The 20,915-nt window shown below is 43.5% G+C and overlaps 1 protein-coding gene across 8 annotated transcripts in view; it reads right to left on the bottom strand.

Moving 5' to 3' along the window:
* Positions 1–20,915, bottom strand: part of nrxn2b (neurexin 2b) — a 638,339-nt gene that overhangs the window by 276,824 nt on the left and 340,600 nt on the right. For all 8 annotated transcript variants that reach the window (XM_068587905.1, XM_068587904.1, XM_068587901.1 and 5 more), the window contains one exon: positions 690–863. In XM_068587905.1, the coding sequence (XP_068444006.1) occupies positions 690–863 (174 nt within the window). The remainder of the gene's footprint in view (positions 1–689; positions 864–20,915) is intronic.

Raw genomic sequence — 20,915 nt, forward strand, 5'->3', positions numbered from 1 at the left:
CTGTGCGTCCTTGTTGTTCCCTCCTGTGTCTCGTTACCTTCCCCTTGTGTTTAAACCCTGTTTGTCTCCTGGTCGGGTTGCACTGTGTTACGCTGTCGGGTGAACTGGCTGTCGATGTCCTGTCTTATTTCACTTTTTGATTCCTGTTCGAGTCCCATCTTGAGTCCTTTTTTTGCTCTTTTGCATTTTTGGCCCCGGTCTGTTTTCCAGCCCGTCCTTGTGGGGTTTTTTTTTGTTGAAAAATAAATATTGAATATTCTTCTAGTACCAGTCTGAGACGTGTAGCAATCACATACTATCTGGTTTCATCTCAGACTCTAAATAACACATTTTTATTATTGAAAAAAAACAGATTCTGACCCGAGTCCTGATTTGTTTTTCTCATAAGAATCCGCCAACTTCTCAAACTGAGCTAACTTTGAACTATTTGGCATCCTCATGTGGGATGCCAAATGGCAAGAACCCTGGATTAACCGCTGTGTGAGCCCTGTAATCAATGTCACATGATTTCCCCTGTTGACTCACAGGAGAGAGACTTGCTATGTATCCTTACTTTTGAACACGGATGTCATGAGTGCTAATAAGCTACATTAAGTGTTGCTGTTGCGTAGCTTCGACCGTTTACTGTGACGGACGTGTGTGTGTGTGTGTGTGTGTGTGTGTGTGAGGAGGTCTTCCTCTGGACTCACCATCGCAGCCTCGTTCCACCTGACCCACCCTGTGGAGAGCATCTGCGATCAGATCAGGGAGTCTCCCGTTCAGGTCCACGGAGGCCAGGCAGCCCTGGTACCCGTCCCGGGATGCTATCAGCTTGGGCAGATTGCTGTACATGTTCTTCGTCACGCCACCGATGTACAGCTCCCCTGCGAAAAACACACAAAGGACCCACTCGTGAGGAGCTTCAGAGCGGGAAAATATCGAGATAATATATTCAGACGGTAACCAACGTTAATTCGCGACCTCTTTTAACCCTATAACATTGAAATGGCAGAGTGCACTTCCTCCACCTCCCATCAGCGCACAGGATAATTTATCCTTTAGTTGTTGCGGCTGCACTCACGAGCAGGCGACAACGTGTAACTCACAAGGTCGCTCCGTCAATACGCATCTCGGGCTCTGCTGCACGGGGACGGATGTAAAACTGTATCTGCACCATCACCGAGCTCCACGCACTGAATACAAACGATGACGTGAAATGTCAAGTCTGAAATAAAGAGTACGTTCTGAATGCGGTGGAGAGAACTGATTGGCTCCAGTAAACTTTGAAAAAAGGATGCTGAGTAAAACGGCTCCATTAGCAGAAGTACCGCAACAAAACGTTTGGTATTTGTGAACATAAAAGATAACAATTAACACAAACACAACTTGATGACGCTGTCTCCTCAGGGATCTACTGACGTCAGCTCTCAGTGGTGGAGTGTGAGAGTCTGTGAGGGCTCGATGGTGTGAACATGAACGCTGCAACATCACGACATGAAAAACATTGTGTACAAGTGTGTATTTATTTTATGCTTTTTATTTACTGATTTGAACGTCTTCCTCAGAGATGGGAAGTCATTTTAAATTATTTATTTACTCGTTTTTGTCAAAAAAAATACTTGAATACTATATATAAATTAATATATATATATAATTACATTCATCAAGTATTTTTTTCCACTTTGTAATCCGTAATGTTGTAAAGGTATTTTATCACGTGCGTCTTTGTTTACCTCTCTTCTTTTCTTTTTTTTTTACATCAGGAACCGCGTGTTTAACCTCACGTTGCAATGCATTGTGGGTAATTCCCTTAGGCATCTAATGCTGACTTACGGAAAGGGTTCATAGAGGGCTCAAAATGTCTGCCACAGAGCCCTCGAGCGCTCCAAAATGTGACAAAGGGACATCCCTAAACCCTCAAGGACTTCACAGGAGCGCCTCAAAGCCCGTCAGCGTGGAGGCGGGGTCTCACACTCCGGTACAAGCAACATGACAACATCATGTATTTATGGTTGGGGGAGATGGCGGAGCTGATAAATGAGCGATCCTTTATCCATCCTTATTCTGCTCCAAAATGTTGCTCCTGGGTTTTATTTTGCAACAACAAAAAAGGATTTGTATGGTTTTAAACTCATAAAGTTATGTTAATTAAAACTCCCCTGTTATCACAGATGAAAAAGGAAGAAAGTTGATTATCCAAAAGTTGTTTGCTTCTCACTTCTGTTCTTAAGTCAAAAGCACAAGAGAGAAAACACTTATGGATCGTAACAAAACAAAGAATCACCCTTTTCCTCTCGGGGTTTCGCACGCTGTGCTGTGAGATGATCTCCTTTTTGATGATGCATCACTCTCACGTATAAACACCGAAATATCAATTTACATGGGGAAAAAAACAAGCTTAAATTTAGAAAGCCAGGAGACGCGAGCGGATCCACGAGGGGCCGAGATCTCATGGTGACATTAACACGTCTCTTCTTCTCTTATAAACACTGTGCGCGGCGCCGTCTGTGATTCACCTGCTCGGGATATAAAAGCCTCCACGTTGCTGCCGTTCTCCACCCGATGAGCCGCTCTTTGACTCATTATTGGCGTCCCTTTTGAATCCCAGCATGTTTTTCCAGCGTATTTGCCGTGGATCCGCTGTGAAGGTGTGTGTTTACGTGCGTGCAGGTAAGATGACAGTACACATTACACCAAGACGCGGAGAACTGACGGTTTCAAGCCGAGGCGGCGTGAGCGCTGGGAGCCGAGCTCCTGAGAGACGTCCCCTGACAAAACGCCTGTCATGGCGGAGACGCTCAGGAAAGCAGTTTTGAAGATGGCGTGGTTTAAAGACAGTTGACGCCAATAGATTGTTTCGGCATCGTTGGGAAAAAAAAACCAATATGCGACGCTTCTGTCCGCGCGCTCTCCTGGGAGAAGATGGCGGCACTTTCGGCACGTATAGAGGCGGCGCCGGGGGATCTTCGGCCGGATGATGAAGCTGCGCTCGAGCACAATTAATGTCTCTTTACATTACAACTTAAAGAGAGCAACATCCACACACTCTTCAGCCAAATGGTGCCTCCTCTCAGACGCTACTCTGTTCTGTATTTTGAACAGAAAAGAGGCCTCTGATGTGGGAGCATGTGAATCAGCTTTTCTCATCATCACAACTCCTACTTTATCTTACAGGAGGCATTAACATGAGCATCCCCCTCCCCCCCCCTTCTTCCAAAGATAGGAGCATCAGAAAAAGACTACAAGAATTACACAAAACAAGAACCTTCAACTTAAGCACTCTGAGAAGCAATGAGGCACAAGGTCAATTATATGTGGACTCTGTGTAATGGAATGAGTCAATGATGTTTGCCAACTTCTCTCTGGAATTAATGAGCACTTGACACTTCATATTTCTCAGCTGGGGGCTCCCGGGCGTCGCAATCAATACAAGGAATTCATTAGCTGTCCGGCTTGAGTGATGTCCTGGAATCGCGGGGCTGCGAAGAACCATTTGGCAAATGTGAAATGATCGGTTATGGAGTTAATCTCCAAAGAACAAACCCCGCTGCAGAAGTGAACGGCATGCTCGAGATCCCACTGGCCGACTGCGGAGCCGGCAGAGGAGCGAGGGGCTGTGCCAGATGTACTGTAAAGGAAATTAGTCACGCAACTTTTGTCTCCCTTCAGTGGAGTAAAGACGACAGCAGATGAATAAATATGCGGCGGGCATACGCACACCCCGCCCACTCGCTCGCAGAAGCCGGCTCTCTTTGTGTTCACTCTGGCGTCGGCTACTTTCATTTGAATTACAGATTACTTTGGGTAAAGTTTGGACGTGCGTGTTCGTTGGGGTCGTGCGCAGTGTGTTGCGCAGCACGGGCTGCAGACGACACACCTGGTGTGTGAAGCGGGAGACCAAGTCAAAGCAAACCAGGCGGCGCTACAGGCCCGATTAATGCAACCGAGTAAGCCTACACGATCTTTTTCATGATTTTTTTACATGAAAGAGCATATAGATACTGCATATAGAAACATATATGTATAGCCTTCTCTTATTAAAAACAGAGCATGTGCTTTTAACATAAAATAAACATGAACAAGTAACATAAAATCAATCTTGAGGCTCCTTTGAGCAACACTTTGGGATTACATGCACACTAATATTCCACTTTTATTCTGAACATAATATTCTGAATTTAATATGTGACTTGTAAACAGCATATCCTGGCACAGTGGTGGACAGGGAGGTCGTGCTTCGATCAGAAGATCGCCGGTTCGATCCCCGGCCCTGCTAGACAGCGTCGATGTGTCCTTGAGCAAATGTTAACGCTAAAATTGCTACCTTAGCTGCGACGACAGTGTATGAAGGTTAGATAATCCTGATGTGGCACCTTGCATGGCAGCTCCTCTCATCAGTGTGTGAATGATTTCTTTGTAAAGCGTCTTTGAGTCTTCAGAAAAAGCACTATATAAAATTATTATTATATTACAAATTAGGTAACATCCTAAATGGGGCATTTCCAAATTGGGATATCATTCTGGTTTTAGGAGCATTCTTTGGACATGTATGCAAAGCTTTGGGGATATGCGTCTCAATGAGGTTCCTTCGATATGAAAGACTTGAAAAGGTGGCTGAATGAAAGAGTGCGATGCTGTGGTTGCATTAGTCAGATTAAAGCTGGAATATTCTTCTTCATTAGCAACGTAAACGGCTCAGTAGGGTTATTGTTTTTTTTCGCAGTAAGGGCAACTTAAACAACTTCCTGTATGGTTTTCTGGCTCAGTCTTTGAAACGGTTCTGGGTTGGGAAAGTCAGAACGGAGAGGACGCTAGAGCCGGCTGCAGGACTGCTGCAGATGCCCACAGCGATTGACAAGAGGGGAGCAATTACAGCCCACTTCTCTATGGTTACCATAATGACCTCTCAGGGGCCGATGGGAGACGTTGGGATGCGATGATGTGGCGCCCTGGAGAGCCTCTGACAGCACGGTCTGAATGAGCACTGATACATCTGGGATTTCAGAGGGTTTTAAAGTGATACATATATATATATATACTGATGGTTCCATATAGTCAGAAAAGCCTAATTTTCCAGTTTTGCTGATCCGCAGATTTTATGTGTGCGTCTTCAGGGAGACGTTGGATGACCTGCGGACCCACGATGGTCATTCACGCCGCGTTCTTTTGATTTCTAGCAAACAGGAGCTCTGACTGAAAATGATTAGTATTGATCTTGATACCTTACAAGTGCACTTTCTCAGCGGCGTACTGAGTTATATGTATCATCTGGAGTGGAAAAACTTTGCTTCCAAGACAAGAGAAAATATCATAGCTCCAATTTAAACTCTTTTCTTTTTCATTTGAGTTGTCTGCAAAGGGAATTCAATGCATGGGTGTGAGACCCATGACACCCTATTAGTGTTTAAAGTGCTTCAGTTTGCTTCTTCTCCATCATGGAAAAGTTGAATCCGCTCATGTTTAAATCACTTTAAGCTAGCTCAGTCTATTCTACTTTGTGGACTCCATCACTGCCTTTAATTGGCGACCGTGTTTCAGTTTTCCTCCATGTCGAGCAACACTGTGCCGTGATCTCTATCCATCGCTGAGAGGAGGTTGATCATGAGAACGGGCCGTGAGAAAAGCACCACGCCTGGTCTCATCTCTAAACAATGATCAACTCCCTCTTGCCAATTCCCCGGCGAACACAACGCCGACCATTAACTTTCATTAAATGCTCTATTAACAACCCCGGCCTCCCCCTCTCGAGGCCTCTCTCTCTTTCTGCACTCTGTTGCTCGTGTTGCCTCGCCCTCACGCAGGCTCTAATTGACGAAGAGTGAATGATTGAACTCGCGCGTGAGCACAGACGCTAGCGCGCGCTGTCAGCTGCGCTAAGTGAACCACTGTTTGGCTGAATGAACGTCTGTTTTTAGGCGTGGGGAGGGCGGGGGACAATGGCAGCCAGCGAGGAAGATGCAGGGATTGCGTGATTGCTAATTACAGAGGCACTTTCGATCGGCGAAGAAGAAGACGCTTATGAAATAAATGTTGACGCCGCCTGCGAGTTAATTGCCGACGCTAAATCGTCGGTTGTGTAATTACGTCGCGTCTCTGTGTTTTGGTTGTGTGCATGAGAAAGCAAACGGTATAGCGGGGGATGTTTTGAATCCTTCGCCGGGGATGAAGACAGAAGGCAACAAAAGCTGTAATTATTTGATACTGTAGAGGCACGCGTTCGCTAACAGGTGCGCGCTAGCTCTCTCTCTGTTCTGTTGTCACCACAGGTGGTGGGACTGCATTGTCAAGATCTCTCATCCAGTGATGGAGACACATCTGGAAACAGAGTGATGGGGAACAAAGAGTGAAAACGTAGCATTTAACGCTGACCCACAGGTCAAATTGACCCTGTATATTTATCTCAAAGGAAGCGATGACTCATCGATATTCAAAACGCTTCGCGTTCTCATGTTGAATGACAACGAGAAATAAATGAAGTTCTAACTCGTTATCGATCAGAAACCAGCTCGTTATTGATCCCGTACTTCGATAGCAAGTGTGACGGCAGCTCCCTGACAAATATTCATACGCAGCAATGAGACAACAACCAGGTGCTGAGCTGTCGGTTTGATTCACGAGAGGTTATTAGTGGGTGTATCAGTGGAAAATCATTTCTGATTCACAAGTCAAACACAGCTCCAGTCTACTCTTTAATAATCACCATGAATCAGTGTGTAAAGTCACTTTTTTATATTAAAAAAACTCCGCAAACTGGACATCTACACCTCATCCATAAGATTCCATCATATGACATCTTGTCCTCTCCACTACAGATAAAAGTCTTCATTAGTGAAAGAGGAGGAAAGAAATATTTGCCCGAATATTTGTTTCGTGTTTTTTTCCCATCTGTGAAAACATAAATATTACATATTTTGCTCTATACCATTTTTGCCACAAGATGATGGACAACTAACCCGAGTACATAATGGGACTAAAAACATTCAAGTTTTATTTTTTCTTTGTTGCCAAAAATGTTCTGTTAGTTCTGTTTGTCGCTGTCTCTCGTCCCCGATGTAAAGCGTCAGTGTGCTCAGAAAAGCGCTATAAAAGTGTGAATTATAATTATTATTCCAGATGAGTTTTAATCAACACAATTTTCTAACACAATATTTGAAGTACTTGCAGGATTTATTTCCAATCCAATCATCACAGTTCAGTGAAAACAGCATTAATACTATTACCAGGAATCACATAGCAGGCTTTGTTCATATAATAATCAAGAAACATTATTATTGGACGTGTCCTTGCCATCAATCCAGAGCTATGTGTAAGCAGCTGTCTAGTTATTAAACCCTCTGATGGCCTCCTCGCTGCTCTGTAATCACTTACAGCAAAGTGTTACCTGTTGTAATAAAACCACACAAGCTGCAAATTACCCATAATTCCCCAACACAAATTGATATAGAGCAAAACAAGCTTTTCATTGTGTAGAATAACTGTCTGTTATCTGTGCATATGACAGTGAAATATTGAATATACATTACAATTCCTCACTCCTACATCCAAAACGGGGCAAACAGTTTGCCTTCACGACGCCGTTTCATTGACCCGAACGCCGTCAGCCGGCATGTCGGCCCTTGGAGATGGGCTCTGAATGTGTGCCGGCGCTCGCCTGCTGACACTTTGAGAGATTGTGTAGTGACAGAGACAGGCGTCATTACACACTTTCATGCTTCCATTCTCCCTCTATGAAATGTCACTCTGTATCGAGTGTCCTTTCGCTTTGCCTTGGCGCTCCTTCTTTCCAGCGCACTCCAGTTTTTCTCACTTTGCCGCGCCACCATCTTTCAGTCCTCGTGTGTGCGTCCTCGTGTGTGCGTCCTCGTGTGTGCGTCCTCGTGTGTGCGTCCGTCTCTCTGCCCTCACAATATCCTCACCTTGTCTCTCCCCCTCCTGTCCTTCTCTTTCTTCGCTCGCCTCCACGCTGCCCGCGTCTGCTTTTTTTTTTGAAAAGCTGGAGGAAGTCGAATGTGCGCAGACGGCACTTTTGACTCGGTGAACCCGTCAGGTGAAACTTCTTTTTTTTTTGGGGAGTCGGTCCGCCCGAGCTGAATCAGTGGGCGACGGTGGGCTCACAGCTATGAAGACATTACATCTAAATCGGTTTGATCTAATCTAAATTATTGTCTGACTCAGCTGTGAGTCAGACAGTGTTCCCATACACTGCGGTACAATCCACAGTGTTCCAGCAGTTATTGTAATAAGCACTGTCCAACTCAAATCTGTCTCTGATGCTTTAAAAATAACTTCCATGAGATCTATTTCAGTTGGATTTTTCCTTTTGAATGAAAGAAAAGACATGTCTGTCTTTTGGTTATGGGGATGTTTTAACCTTGACTTGTCAATCTTTCTGAGAGGATGAAGAAGGGAATCTGTGAAGGTGGAGAGTAAACAAATGCACCCATGACAATGTGACTCACATCAGGGGGCATTATTAATAATCTGGCTTCTGCCAGGTGACTGTGGCCAATGAGGCCCAAAGGATTGAGGACTGATGAGGGACAACAACAGTCCCGCTCCTCAAGAAAAGACTGAATGCGATACATTTACTTTTATTATTCTTTTCTGTCATTTTGAAATCAAATAACAGGAAGTGGAGGAGCAGCGTGGAGCCTTTCAGTGTTCCGTCCAAGTCAATTTCCAACATTTGGGACCTTTTTTTTTTTTTATCTATTACCATTTATTTCCCTTCACAAAACCATCTTTTCTCCATTAACAGGACAGTTTGTACTGTCTGTCTGTACTAATACTCAATTTTTCTGGTGGAAATTGTTCCCCTTTCTTCTTTGTCTATCCACCTAACGGAAGAAAATAGGCCATCCACATCGTACATGGAAGTTATTAAAAACCAGGAATCTTTTTTTATGTCCGTCTGGAGCGAGATTATAAGTGTGTGTGGGGGGAAACGGGGCGGAGGGTTTAATTGCCATCTTGTTTCCTACATTTAATTTGCATGGAGGAGAATTACATGACGTCTACGTGTGCATTAGATTTATTTGTTTGCCTTTCCTCGTATACAGATTATGATGTGTTATACTGTTTAATATCAACTTATTGTTTTGAGTTTTGCAATCAGCTGGAAAATACAACAGCTAGTCACACATGAAATATCAATAACACTGTTTTAAATATAAGAAACTGAACACAGAGAGCATTTGATCATAATACACACTGCAACTAAAAGTAGTGTGTGTTATTCACTCTCTTTTTGATCAGCTGATTGTTTGGCACTTTTACTTGGGAATAGATTTATGGTCGCAATTAATTCATCATAAAAAATTGAGGTTGCTGTTGGTTAATTTGTGGGCAATCGACCGTTCGATTCAAGGGCTTTTAAATGGAGTACTAATTCACATTATGCAGCGCATTACTTCATTACTGAATCGTGTGGAGCTGTTTGACACGTGGAGTCTGCAGAGAAGTGAGCGTGTTGGGCATAAAGTGTCCACATAAATACAACCTCACAACCACACTGTCTCCATCTCAGCTCCACCTCTGGCTTTCTGGTGAAAGGGTGAGATGAAGCGGCAGCAGGGAGGAAGGAGGCGGGGATGGGGGGGGGGGGGGCATGACCAAAAGCTCTGTGTAATGCCAAAGTGCATTGTAATGTAAGACAGGTCAGTGGGAGGAAGAGAGGAAGCTCAAACACTGCTCTATCGCAGCACTCACGCTATCGAGCCCATCATTTATTGAGAGAGCGCCGACGCCGAGCGGGAAAATAGGGGGGAAAGAAAAGGACATGGGAGGGAAATGAATACAAATGAAAGAGAGAGTCTGGGAGGAGAGGTGAGGCTTTTAAAGGGCCGAGTGAAGGGCCGATGTGTTTGTATCTGCAACTTCACACGGCCTTTGCTGTTGGCGTGTTGACTTATGGACAGCGTTCAGGTGACGACGCAACAAGTGGCTATATTTAAGAATACATTAACAAAATCGTCCGGCGGGTTTTGAAAAAGCATTTGTGTCCTTTTTAGAAGTCGCCAAAACTACAAAGTTTAACGTTTGATCAAAATCACTTCATTCCACTTCAAAATGAACCAATTGCACAAACCAGATCCTGCAAAAACATTTAGTCCAGCTCTGGGAGCATTTTTTTCCAACATTGGTAACACTAATTGGACTTAAAGATTTTTGCCGAATAATTATCAAGGAAAACCTTTTGTTTCTTCCTTTTGACCTTAAAGCGATTATTCATGGTCAAGTTCTCTTTACCTCTGGTCGTGACTATATGTCTATATAAACAACCACATTGTCACTCCTTGGGGCTCAGAGAGTTAAAACGTGTTCAACTTACAGAAATACAAGTGAAACGACTGGATGTGTGGAGACATTGTCTGCTAACGATGATGAAACACTGATTGAGTCGCATTAGGAAAAGGTGTCGCAGAATGAAAAAGGTGACGGTCTCATATAGATTATGACAAATTAACGCTGCCATGCGTTTGAACTGTTCATCTCTTCCCGACTTCCATCCTCTGTCTTCACCGTCCGATGCAGGTTGTGTCATGCAAGAGCCCGAAAAAACTACTCTCTGACGTGTGATACACACCCAGTTATGTGCTGCCTTTTTGTTTAGGTGTCGTTATGCAAATAGATTTATTACATCGCCTCTTCCCTCTCTGACGGTCCCGAACCTGATGCAGACTCAAGAGGTGTTAAAGAGGGAGTTGAGTAAAGTCGGCATTGTTGTACACACAGGGATGGGCGCGAGTACTTGAACGGGCATCTCCCACTTCGTACCACCGACACGTTGTGCTAACAAGTCACAAGGGAACCCTAAAATCTACCTGTATTATCTGTTTGAAGCTAATTTAAAGTCTACCAGTGTGTCCTTTTCTTGATACTACTGAGCCGCCTGATAAGTCTCAAGATAACAAGTACAGGGAACTTAATTATATTGGCCAACTTTGAAGTATTCGACAAAAAAAGACTACCATTGTGTTTGTGCATCACCCATGTGGGCAGAAAGGGTACATTTTAGCTAAGTGTATGGAGCGTATGGTTCCACAATGTATGAGGATGACGGGCTGGGACACCATTGGTATAAACATGGCTCCCTGGTATGCAGCACACCTCTTTAAGACTTTGTCTCTGAGGCATTAAAGAAAATAAAACTGCTGGACAATGGATTTGGTCCGTATGATCACATCTCCGCCTTGCCCTTCACTTGATAGGACAGCGCCGTTGCTCCAGAGACGAAGACTTCAGAGGCCGTCCTCGCTAACGTGGCGCTATGTAGGAGGGCGGTGATGAGAAGCAAAAGAGAAAGAAGAGAAATGTATTCTTCCTACACAATGGAGTAGACCCTGGCATTGTGGTAATTGTATTTCCTCTCACACACCATTCAATGGAAGGACAGGAAAACCCCCAGGATGCAATAATGCATGTGTATCAGCACAGGATGAATAAATTATGTTTTATGTCCGCCCTGACAAAGGCTCACTTTGAACAAGTGAAAATGTTAATGCACTGGCTGATGATGCACCGCGAGTGACAAGTAACTGAAGCGAGTCAGTGTCGCTTGTACAATGGCAAGGTTGAATGCTAGATTGTCGACAGGAGAATATTACATGTACATATTGTTGAGAATGTACAAAAACTTACAATGCGGCGTCTGCGTCAGAGTTTGAAGAGGTGACATTCGTTTCCTTTCATCGGAAACTGTGGGCGCAATCCCTCTTTTTGCCAAATGCACGACATGCTACCTCGTCCTTGAGCGAGACTCTGGATCTCTGTTGCACATATTGATCCTCCGAGGAAGTGGAGTAGCATAAGACGAATCTCCAATGTATAATGGAATAGCAAGGGAAATGTATCTATGGAGTAAGACATTAACACTTGAATGTAATCTAGAACAACCATGAAGTAAGGCAAATAAGGTGGAAGCTGCTGATGGACACCAACAAGGTGTACAATATATCCATGAAGAGCACAGAAGGAGAGAAGTGAATGGGTCGCCAAACGGATGGATAGAAGGATGTATTGGTGGCTGTATGGATGAAAGGATGGGTTAGTGAATAGATAAATGAATGGATGGATGGGTTGGTAGATGGAAGGATGGATGAAAAGACGGGTTGGGGGATGGATTAATGGATGGGTTGGTAGATGGCTGGATGGACAGGCCTTTGGGTGGATGGATTGGTGTGAATGAATAGAAGGTTGGTGGATTGATGGATGCATAGACACACAAATAGATGGATGGATATACAGACTGATAGATGGATGGATGGATGGATGGGTGGACATACCAATGGGTGAATGGAGAGACAAACAAATAGATGGATGGATAGGTGGATGAATAGAAGGTTGGTGGATTGATGGATAGATTGATGTATAGACAAACACAGACTGATAGATGGATAGACAGACAGACTGATAGACGGATGGCCATACCAATAGAGCCTATGGCTAGGACAAGCTAGTGTGTTTTTGATCACATGGTTCATTGTTGGAAGCTATTCTCTGTGGTCTGTGTATGGACACTATCATGTGAACACTTCATTTCACTAATATCTCCTGAAATTGAAATAACTGTCTTGACAGGAGGTCGGATATGACTAAGAATGATTAGGTTTAGAGGTTGGAGACGCGTAGCTGAGGATGATAAACACCTCTGGAAACCTAACATGACTGGCAGTTCCTTGATTATGTTTTCACTGTACAGACATTATGTTTGCACGTGTTTTCTGTCAATAAGTGGCTTCCAGTTGTTGCCTCCTTTTCTCTTTGAAATCTCTATCGTACTTGTGCGATACCTTTTGTGTTACACAGAGGTAAATGTCACCAAATACAATTCATACTAATGCTAATGTCAACGAAGTAAATGTCAACCTCACATAAGTACATGCTAATCACTCTTGTCTTGGATCACTCGTGCATGTGTGTGGTGTCACATTAAGGTGTGTTAACACAGCAACCGGTCCAATGCATTGACCACTTGATGGGTAATCCAGTTTAACAACTGACTGGATTCACGAGCACACACATAAATGGACTATTGTTCTCTTTTCCTCTGCACCAAAACACATTTCATTCAGATGTTTGCCAGAGTAAAAGCTATGATTAGGCCTATTCATTTGACGTGCTTTGTCAAATTATTATGTGTCACACTGGTGGCAGTTTGCTGTGAAGGAAACATCAAACTTCACCATTATGCTGCCATTCAATTCCCTCGTTGTAACATCCCAACATTAGTGCCAAGACTTTGATTGCAGTGTACAAACTCAAAGAGCAAATATGAAAATAAATGAAAATAGCAGCATGGTTTACTAACATGCTGCTTTGTTCAATACATTGTAAAATGTCTGATTTAGTTTCCTCCTGGCCGGCCGGCCTGCACCGACCTACAGGCTGTATCACTTGGAGAGTGCGTGTGGACAGAAGCTTGAAGAACTAGTTCTGCTCGGCTTTATTAACCAGAAAGATGAAGAGAGAAATGATTTGGGGGCGATCAAATAGCTAATCTTAAATTTCACCGCTGGCGAGAGCAGAGCTCGTTAAAAAAGTGTGCACCTGTTTGCTCTCTCTCTCTCTCTCTCTCTCTCTCTCTCTCTCTCTCTCTCCTCTCTCTCTCTCTCTCTCTCTCTCTCTCTCTCTCTCTCTCTCTCTCTCTCTCTCTCTGTCCTCCACATTGTGTTTCAATTTGTTCTGCCTTTAGTTGAAAAAAATGGAACATATTCAATGCCATCTCTTTACAGTTCTTCGCAAGTGTGCCTCATTAGGAAGCGTCTTCAAAAGGAAGGGACAGGCACTGTTTGAATATTGTAGGGGAATTATTCCCCCACTCTGCATTTCCTCAACCTGGAAAAAAACAACAGCTCTTCACTAGATCTATGCTACTGTTGTTGTTATTCCTCCTTTACCATCACTGGACGTGAACAATGGTATTGATATATTTGACATTGTGGTGTTATTTGCACAGTAAAGAAGGGTATTCCCCCAACGTGCATACTTTTGTTTGATAATTGCTTGATGATCTCTTGCCGTGTTGAACATGTTACATTGTGAGACGTGGGACACAACAATCAATGCCATCCAATATGCGCACTGTAGTGTAACACAACACAGAGGCTCCATCGTCCGAACCGATGTGGCAAACGGTGTTACTCCTTTCAACCTCGACAAAGGGTTCTGTTCTTACCTTTCACAATAAAAGCCCATGGATGTACGGTTACACTACCGTTCAAAAGTTTGAGGTCACCCAGCCAAATTTTCAGTTTCTTCGCAAGTTCTGGCATCGAATATCCTTCATTTCTAAGAACAAGAACAGACTGGTGAGTTTCACATGAAAGTTCTCTCTTTCTGGCCATTTTGAGAGTTTAATGAACCCACAAATGTGACGCTCTAGATACTCAACTAGCTCAAAGAAAGAACAGTTTTATAGCTTCTCTCACCATCAGAACGCTTGCTAACTGCTGTTAGCTGTGCTAACATCTTATGATGGGAGTTAGCATTGTTAGCTAACGCTAGCGGGTAAAACCCCAACATAACCGTTGAGCACCTTACCATTAGCATGGCATGCTAACTGCTAACGGCTCAACCATGCTGCACGAGCAGAGGAGGTCTTCTCTGAGGTTTATTCTTCCCTCTGACATCAGTAGAAGACAATCACTGCACAAGGGTTTGCTACCCGTCCATTTGTCTTCTAAGGCAATTAGCAAACACAAAGTACCATTAGAACACTAAATGCGCCGCTATACACCTTAGTAGATGTTTCATTAAAAACCAGACGTTTCCACCTAGAAAAATCTTTTACCACATTAACAATGTAGAGAGTGTATTTCTGACTAATTTAATGTTATCTTCTTTTGAAAAATAAGGACATTTCTAGGTTACCCCAAACTTTTTAGTGAGTTACGTTAGTGTATACGTGACAAACACTCAGACGGACTACCAGACTCTGTTCTAGGTCAATAGGATCCAGGTCGTTGGTCCTCTGTCCTCTTAAATATATTAGAACTTTTCATTGAAAAACTGTTACAACCTCGTTGCCATCAACGGATAAAATATGTAAGAGGATATGGCAAAGGACACATTTTTAATGGCTTGTTGTAGTCCGAGGACATTCAGTAATTACCATGAAGTGTCCTTGGTTTGAGGTGCCGTGTGCAGCACTTAAGAAAGAATAATCAATAAATCATTGTTTCATCAATTGTGAAACCTTGGCATGAGGCGCATAAACAAACAAAGATTACGAGCTTGTGTTCACTCAGAGTCGATGAAGACGTCTTGCTTCCTGTTGCTCATTGTTCCTGCTTCCTTCCCTTAAGGAGGCTGCTTGTCTTCTAGGTGATTATACTGAAGCCTTCAAACCAACCTGGTAATTACTAAAGTTGGTAAAATGCACCTGGCGAGCGTAAACATTTTGTTTTACACTGTTAAGAAATAAAACATTTAATCCCACAATTGTGGAATGATGAAAGCAATACCCCATCAGGTCCATGAGGCAAGATATCAAAAAGCAAAAAGTAGCCGTCGCAATATGAAGCGTCTGTTTGACACGATGCTGCAGAGACGCCGGTGAGGAATCCCTTCTCAGCTGTCGAATTTATTCAGTGATAATTAACTACATTCCTGTTGGATCAAAGTGTCGCCTGGGGAGGAGTGTTGTTAACTGATAACAATTCATACTGTCTCAGATCCCTATTTGAGGCAGATTCCCCAAAATAAAAAAATAAAATAGAAACAATCAAAGCACATTACTAACTCTACTTCTTCCCCTGAAGTCTTTGTGCTTTCTCTCCGCACAGGTGGACGCCTGGTCCTGCCCGACACCTCCTGATATTATCCATGTTATTGTTAAACTATTGTTACACTGCAATTCGTATTGCCGATACCGTGACTGCTTGTTTTATTGCGTGCATTATTATTCTCCTCCATCCACGGCTGCTGTTGCGGGCCCAACAACATGGTAACAAAACGGTCCAACTTTTTGTGACTCCTTCATCTGTGCTTTACCAAATAATGAATTATAGTTCTATCTGTGATCCCTGTTATCTCCACACGGTTTCCTGTTGAAGTGTCCTTGAGCAAGATCCTCAAGCCCCAGAGCTTCACAGCAGGACAAAGCTCCTTAATTACTAAAATGCAGATAATAAATTAATAAAGGATTCTTCAAGAAAAAGAAGAAGGAGCCTCTCATCAGCCAATCAAAAAAAAGAAATGGGCGACAGCCAATCAGAAAAACGTATCTTTTGCATGTGTTGTATCCGGGTAAGATGTAATGACAGGCGGGACTGGAGCCGTCCGGCGGCGCGTATTTGTCGTCGTCACCGTCGCTTCTCTCCTACCCCCCCCCCCCTCCAGGGGATATATGTCACGCTAACCTGTCTTCAAAACTTGAGAGCCCTGTTGTCCTAAAGTAAGACTCTGAATCTCAGAGGATGTCGTATGTGTACAGATTGTACACACATGTGAGGGGCACATTTGTGTGATTTTTGGCTCTACTGCAGCTTAGATTCGAAGAAAAATGTCCTTTGCTGGAGGCCATCATCGCTCACCACTCTCGCATGCTGAATATTACTAGATATGAAGAAATTAGAACATTACATGAATATAATCAATTGGTTTGAAAGGAAATCTGACTTTTATGACATCTGTTGCTGCCAATTTGGTTTGCCTATTCTGCGCTTCAGAATTGGCCTTTTCATTTCCTCCTGGGCCGCTGGAAGAGAAGACGCTCCGCCCGTCTGAAGAAATCGGTCCTGACCGGAGTGAGAACAAATTGACCCGAACAAGCAGTCCTAGTCTGATAATGATGTACTAAGCTTGTGCAACATGTGTATGGAGTAAGGAACACTTCATCCCTCCACCCCTGTGTCCCCTGTGTCCCATTCAAATGAGTCCCAAACAACCCCTCATCGTATTTAGCTTGGATTTTTAGATATTTGTCTTTTTTTTTAAATGTGTATTATCACGTTTTACCATCCCGCGGCCCTGAATGGGATAAGCGGTTACAGATGATGCATCGATGGTGTTTTACCGTCGTATCAAATCGCAAATCGCGTAGAAAATCCTCTCTGGCATCGTCCATAGGAGCGTTTTTTTTTTTTTTAAACTGCGTGGCGCTCAACAATCAACGAGGCCGTTTCACGGCAATAAGTTGCCGTGTTCTGCAGGTTGTTATCAGCGTGACGAAGCCGTATCCTCTGGATGGCGCATGTTCAACATGTCGTCTTCTCAGACTGCCATTCAGTACACAGAATTAAATCCACTCGGCGCTATCCTCTAGGATTGTGTGTGTGTGTGTGTGTGTGTGTGTTGTTCCCTCACCATACTTTAACTAACAAAGGGCACAAACAGAGAGCACAAAACCCTTTTTCCCTCATTTTATCTGGGCAATCACACAGATAACGCTTGAAAGATCTGCTTATTTTTGCCTAGAAATGCAGGAAGAGCTGGTATTAAAAACACAGTGGAGAGATTGTGAGAAATGGCTTTGTGTGGTTTGTATTTGACTTGGAACGGCGTACACGGCACACTGCGCTCCTCCGATCACGCTAGGTAGCACACATGTTCACGCATTAGTCAAGAGTCTTCCTTCACTTGCACACCTTTTGGCCTGGACCTCACAGCAGTGCAGTGTCTGAACTGCGTATAATGTTTGGGCAGAGGGACGGTCACAGCACTAAAGAGCAAGAGTCTGAATAGCCAATCAGACGAGGGAATCGAGGATAAAGACATCGGCTCGCCGCTAAAGTCCTCTGAAGCCAGATTCACACTATTCCCCCCCAAAGAGTGGTTCAGATAATTAAAAGGACCCATGAAGATAACTTTCCACACTGCGGTCCACAGATTAATAACACAGATGGATGAGTTGCACCCTGCGTTGATCAGGCCTTCAAGAGGCACGATGGCCTTCTGCTTCAGTCGTGGGACGAATCATTCAGTAGTGTGTGTGTGTGTGTGTGCTATTGGATATGCTAATGAGCCCCGGTCGCCACGCGGCCGAGGGATCCTGCCGACGCACGACGTTGGTGGTGGTGTTTCACAAGGAGGAGGAAGAATTGTCTCTTCATCACTCAAGCTGAGTGAGGGGATGCGAATACACACTGCTTGTCCCAATAATGGGAAAAGCAGATTATGTTTACATCTTGTAAACTACACTGACAGCTGGGGGTGTGTGTCTCTTCTGCGGAGGAGGTGGGGAGGGGGTGTTATGAAGCACTTGTGCTTGATTAGGAAGTTCAACATGTTTGCAGACGAGGATGACGTGGGATAATAGTCCCGGGTGAGATGTTTTTTAAGTGGTGGTTGTACAATATACTTCATTAAGGAGCAAAGACGCTAAAGGAACGCACTCCTGTGGACGGGGGCGGAGGCTAAATGTACCGACGACGCCCAATAAAACAATATTTTATCAAGTGCACGCTTTATTTAGCATCGTCAGACCACCTTTTCTCACTGAAGCGTTTCACTGCAAAAACAGCCCTTTTAGAAAGAAGCAAAACGTTATTATATTAATCAAATCATCCTATATCAAGCTAAAAAATGGAGTAGGTTTTTTTGCTTGACAAGATTGCTTAAAATAAGCCCAAAATTCTTGGCTCTGAAAGATTAAAATGAGATTTTAAACTAGACAGAAAATCCTAAATTAACACCAATTCTTCTACATTACATTTCATTTAGCTGATTCTTTTTTTTGACTCTGTTTCTGGTTCATTCCAGTTCAAAATTAGCTGGTATATCAAGAAAAGGTAAGGCATACTTTCTTAAAATGGGATATATTTTCTAATCAAAACATGCTTGACAAGATTAATATTCTTTTTGGGCAAAAAATAAGACTTTCTTGATACAAGCCTTTTTTTTACTTTCTTGAAATGTCTTTTTTGCAGTGTTCCAACCGGCTTCGGAGACGGCGGCGTCTTTGTCGGCGAGATAAAGCAGTGAAATTATCCTAAATATAGTTTACACTTAAACCAACAAACAGTGTCTGAAATATACATTTTGCTCCACTGCTGATCCTCCGTCTGCTCCTCCAAACTGAGGGTGTGTCGGCCCGACTGTGGATAAAGACCTCATGCGACAACACTTCAAATATCCAAACTACCCCCTTTTGCAATATCTCGGCGAGCGCCTCCGGGTGTATCGACAGCAATGTTTACCGCGACCGAGACAGAGGCGACCAATCAAAAGGAAAACCCTCCTCATTACAGACATCAGTTGCTACATTTTCTGTCGGAAAGAGAGAGGAGATACGCGGCAAAGAGTGCATGGATGCACAGGAGACTAGTTTTTATCACACAATGTGGAACAAATACATGTTGCACTGCAGCTTGATGTATTCAAAAAAACCTTGAAAGCAGGCATTGTTTATATCGAGTAATTACTGCTTCCTCTATTGACATGGAGTGACATGAGTACACACAAGTAATGGGATTACAGTTGTGTTCCTCCGCCAGGGCACATGCCACAAAGATATGTTCGGCAACGTGCGCGATGTACTTTATTTGAATTTCACCGTGACATTTAGGAAGATCAGGCTGCTAATTACATGGCTCGCTGCTAAAATCACCGCATCTAATTTTACACTCTTCATTCCCGTTGTTTTGTTTTGTGTTTGCGGACTCTTGTCTGTAACCCAGCGTGAGGACACTGGCATAGTGCCACCCCTCTGTAGCCCCCCCCCCCACACACACACCCCGCTACGATAATCCTTTTTAATTGCACTATGCATACCCTCATGAAGAAAAATATGTCAAATATTTTTTCCCCCTACCCCTAAAAAAAAGCTTGGGGCCCCTTTTGATCTTTTGCCTCCTCACATCCTTCAGTGGGCCCAGGGGCGCACCCTGACTTCTAACATCTTAAATCTTACACAACAACCCTCCGCAGCCCCAAGAGACGACTCAGGAACATGATGGGTAAAAAAAAAAGAGAAAAGTGAATCATCTAGAGCTCATCATAACACTGCTACACGTCCAAATTGTCCAAAATCAACATCATGTGGTCTCATCCACATTCCTCTTTCACTTTCTTTTTCACTTCCTCCTGGTGTTCTGTTGCCGTCATTCTTCTGCTCCGCGGGCGGCCGCTCTCAAGCATCCAAATAACACGTCGGGGGAAGAAAAAAAAACCCCAGACTGCCGAGGTGTCTGAAGCTAACAATTACCCGAGCTTCCAGCGCCGGCCTCCGAGCCGACCGGACCTCACGTACCTGTTCACGTTCAAGTGCCTCGCGACCGCGGCTATTAGAAGTAAAGGCGTCTCCATCAACACACTGTCGTCATACTGCGGCTAAAAGTCAAGCGTACCCGATGTGACCGTGGCGGCGAAGAAAAAAAAAAAGCAAACAGGATAAAAGTGATAAGCTGTTATTGTTTCTGGTGTGGTTCTTGTTTTTTTCACCTTGGTCTGCGATGTGGGATTTAGGTCATATCTGGACACCAATTGGTAAAGGAAATTGCTCTTATATTGCCCTGTTCCTGTAAAGCCAACCATCTGCTGAACAAAGAGGAGGGGGGGGGGGGGGCGCTCAAGGTGACGAGGGTGGGCTCGCACAGATGAGGCCAGGCTTCTTTTTTTATGTCACTTCCTGTCCATTTTTTTTTTCTTTATTCATTTCAAATTGATATTCTGATTGAAATGATTTTGGATAGGAATATATACGCATTTGTTTTGCTTATTCCTATACATTTTCAATCTGTTTTTGTGTATTATATAGAATAATATTGTATTATAATGAAGCCAGGCTTTTCTTTTTTTTCATTTTGTCACTTCCTGTCCATTCTTGCTTGGCAAGCATATATAGTATATATATATTTTTTTTCTTCATTTCAAATTAATATTCTGATATTATTGATTTATTATAGGAATATGTAAGCATTTTTTGCTTCTACCTATACCCTTTCAGCCTCTGTTTTTGGATATTATATTGACTAATATAGTATTATGATGATTGA

This window comes from Clinocottus analis, unplaced genomic scaffold, assembly GCF_023055335.1.
Source record: "Clinocottus analis isolate CAN_PGR_092001 unplaced genomic scaffold, fCliAna1.0.p SCAF_21, whole genome shotgun sequence".
Classification (NCBI taxonomy): Eukaryota; Metazoa; Chordata; class Actinopteri; order Perciformes; family Cottidae; genus Clinocottus; species Clinocottus analis.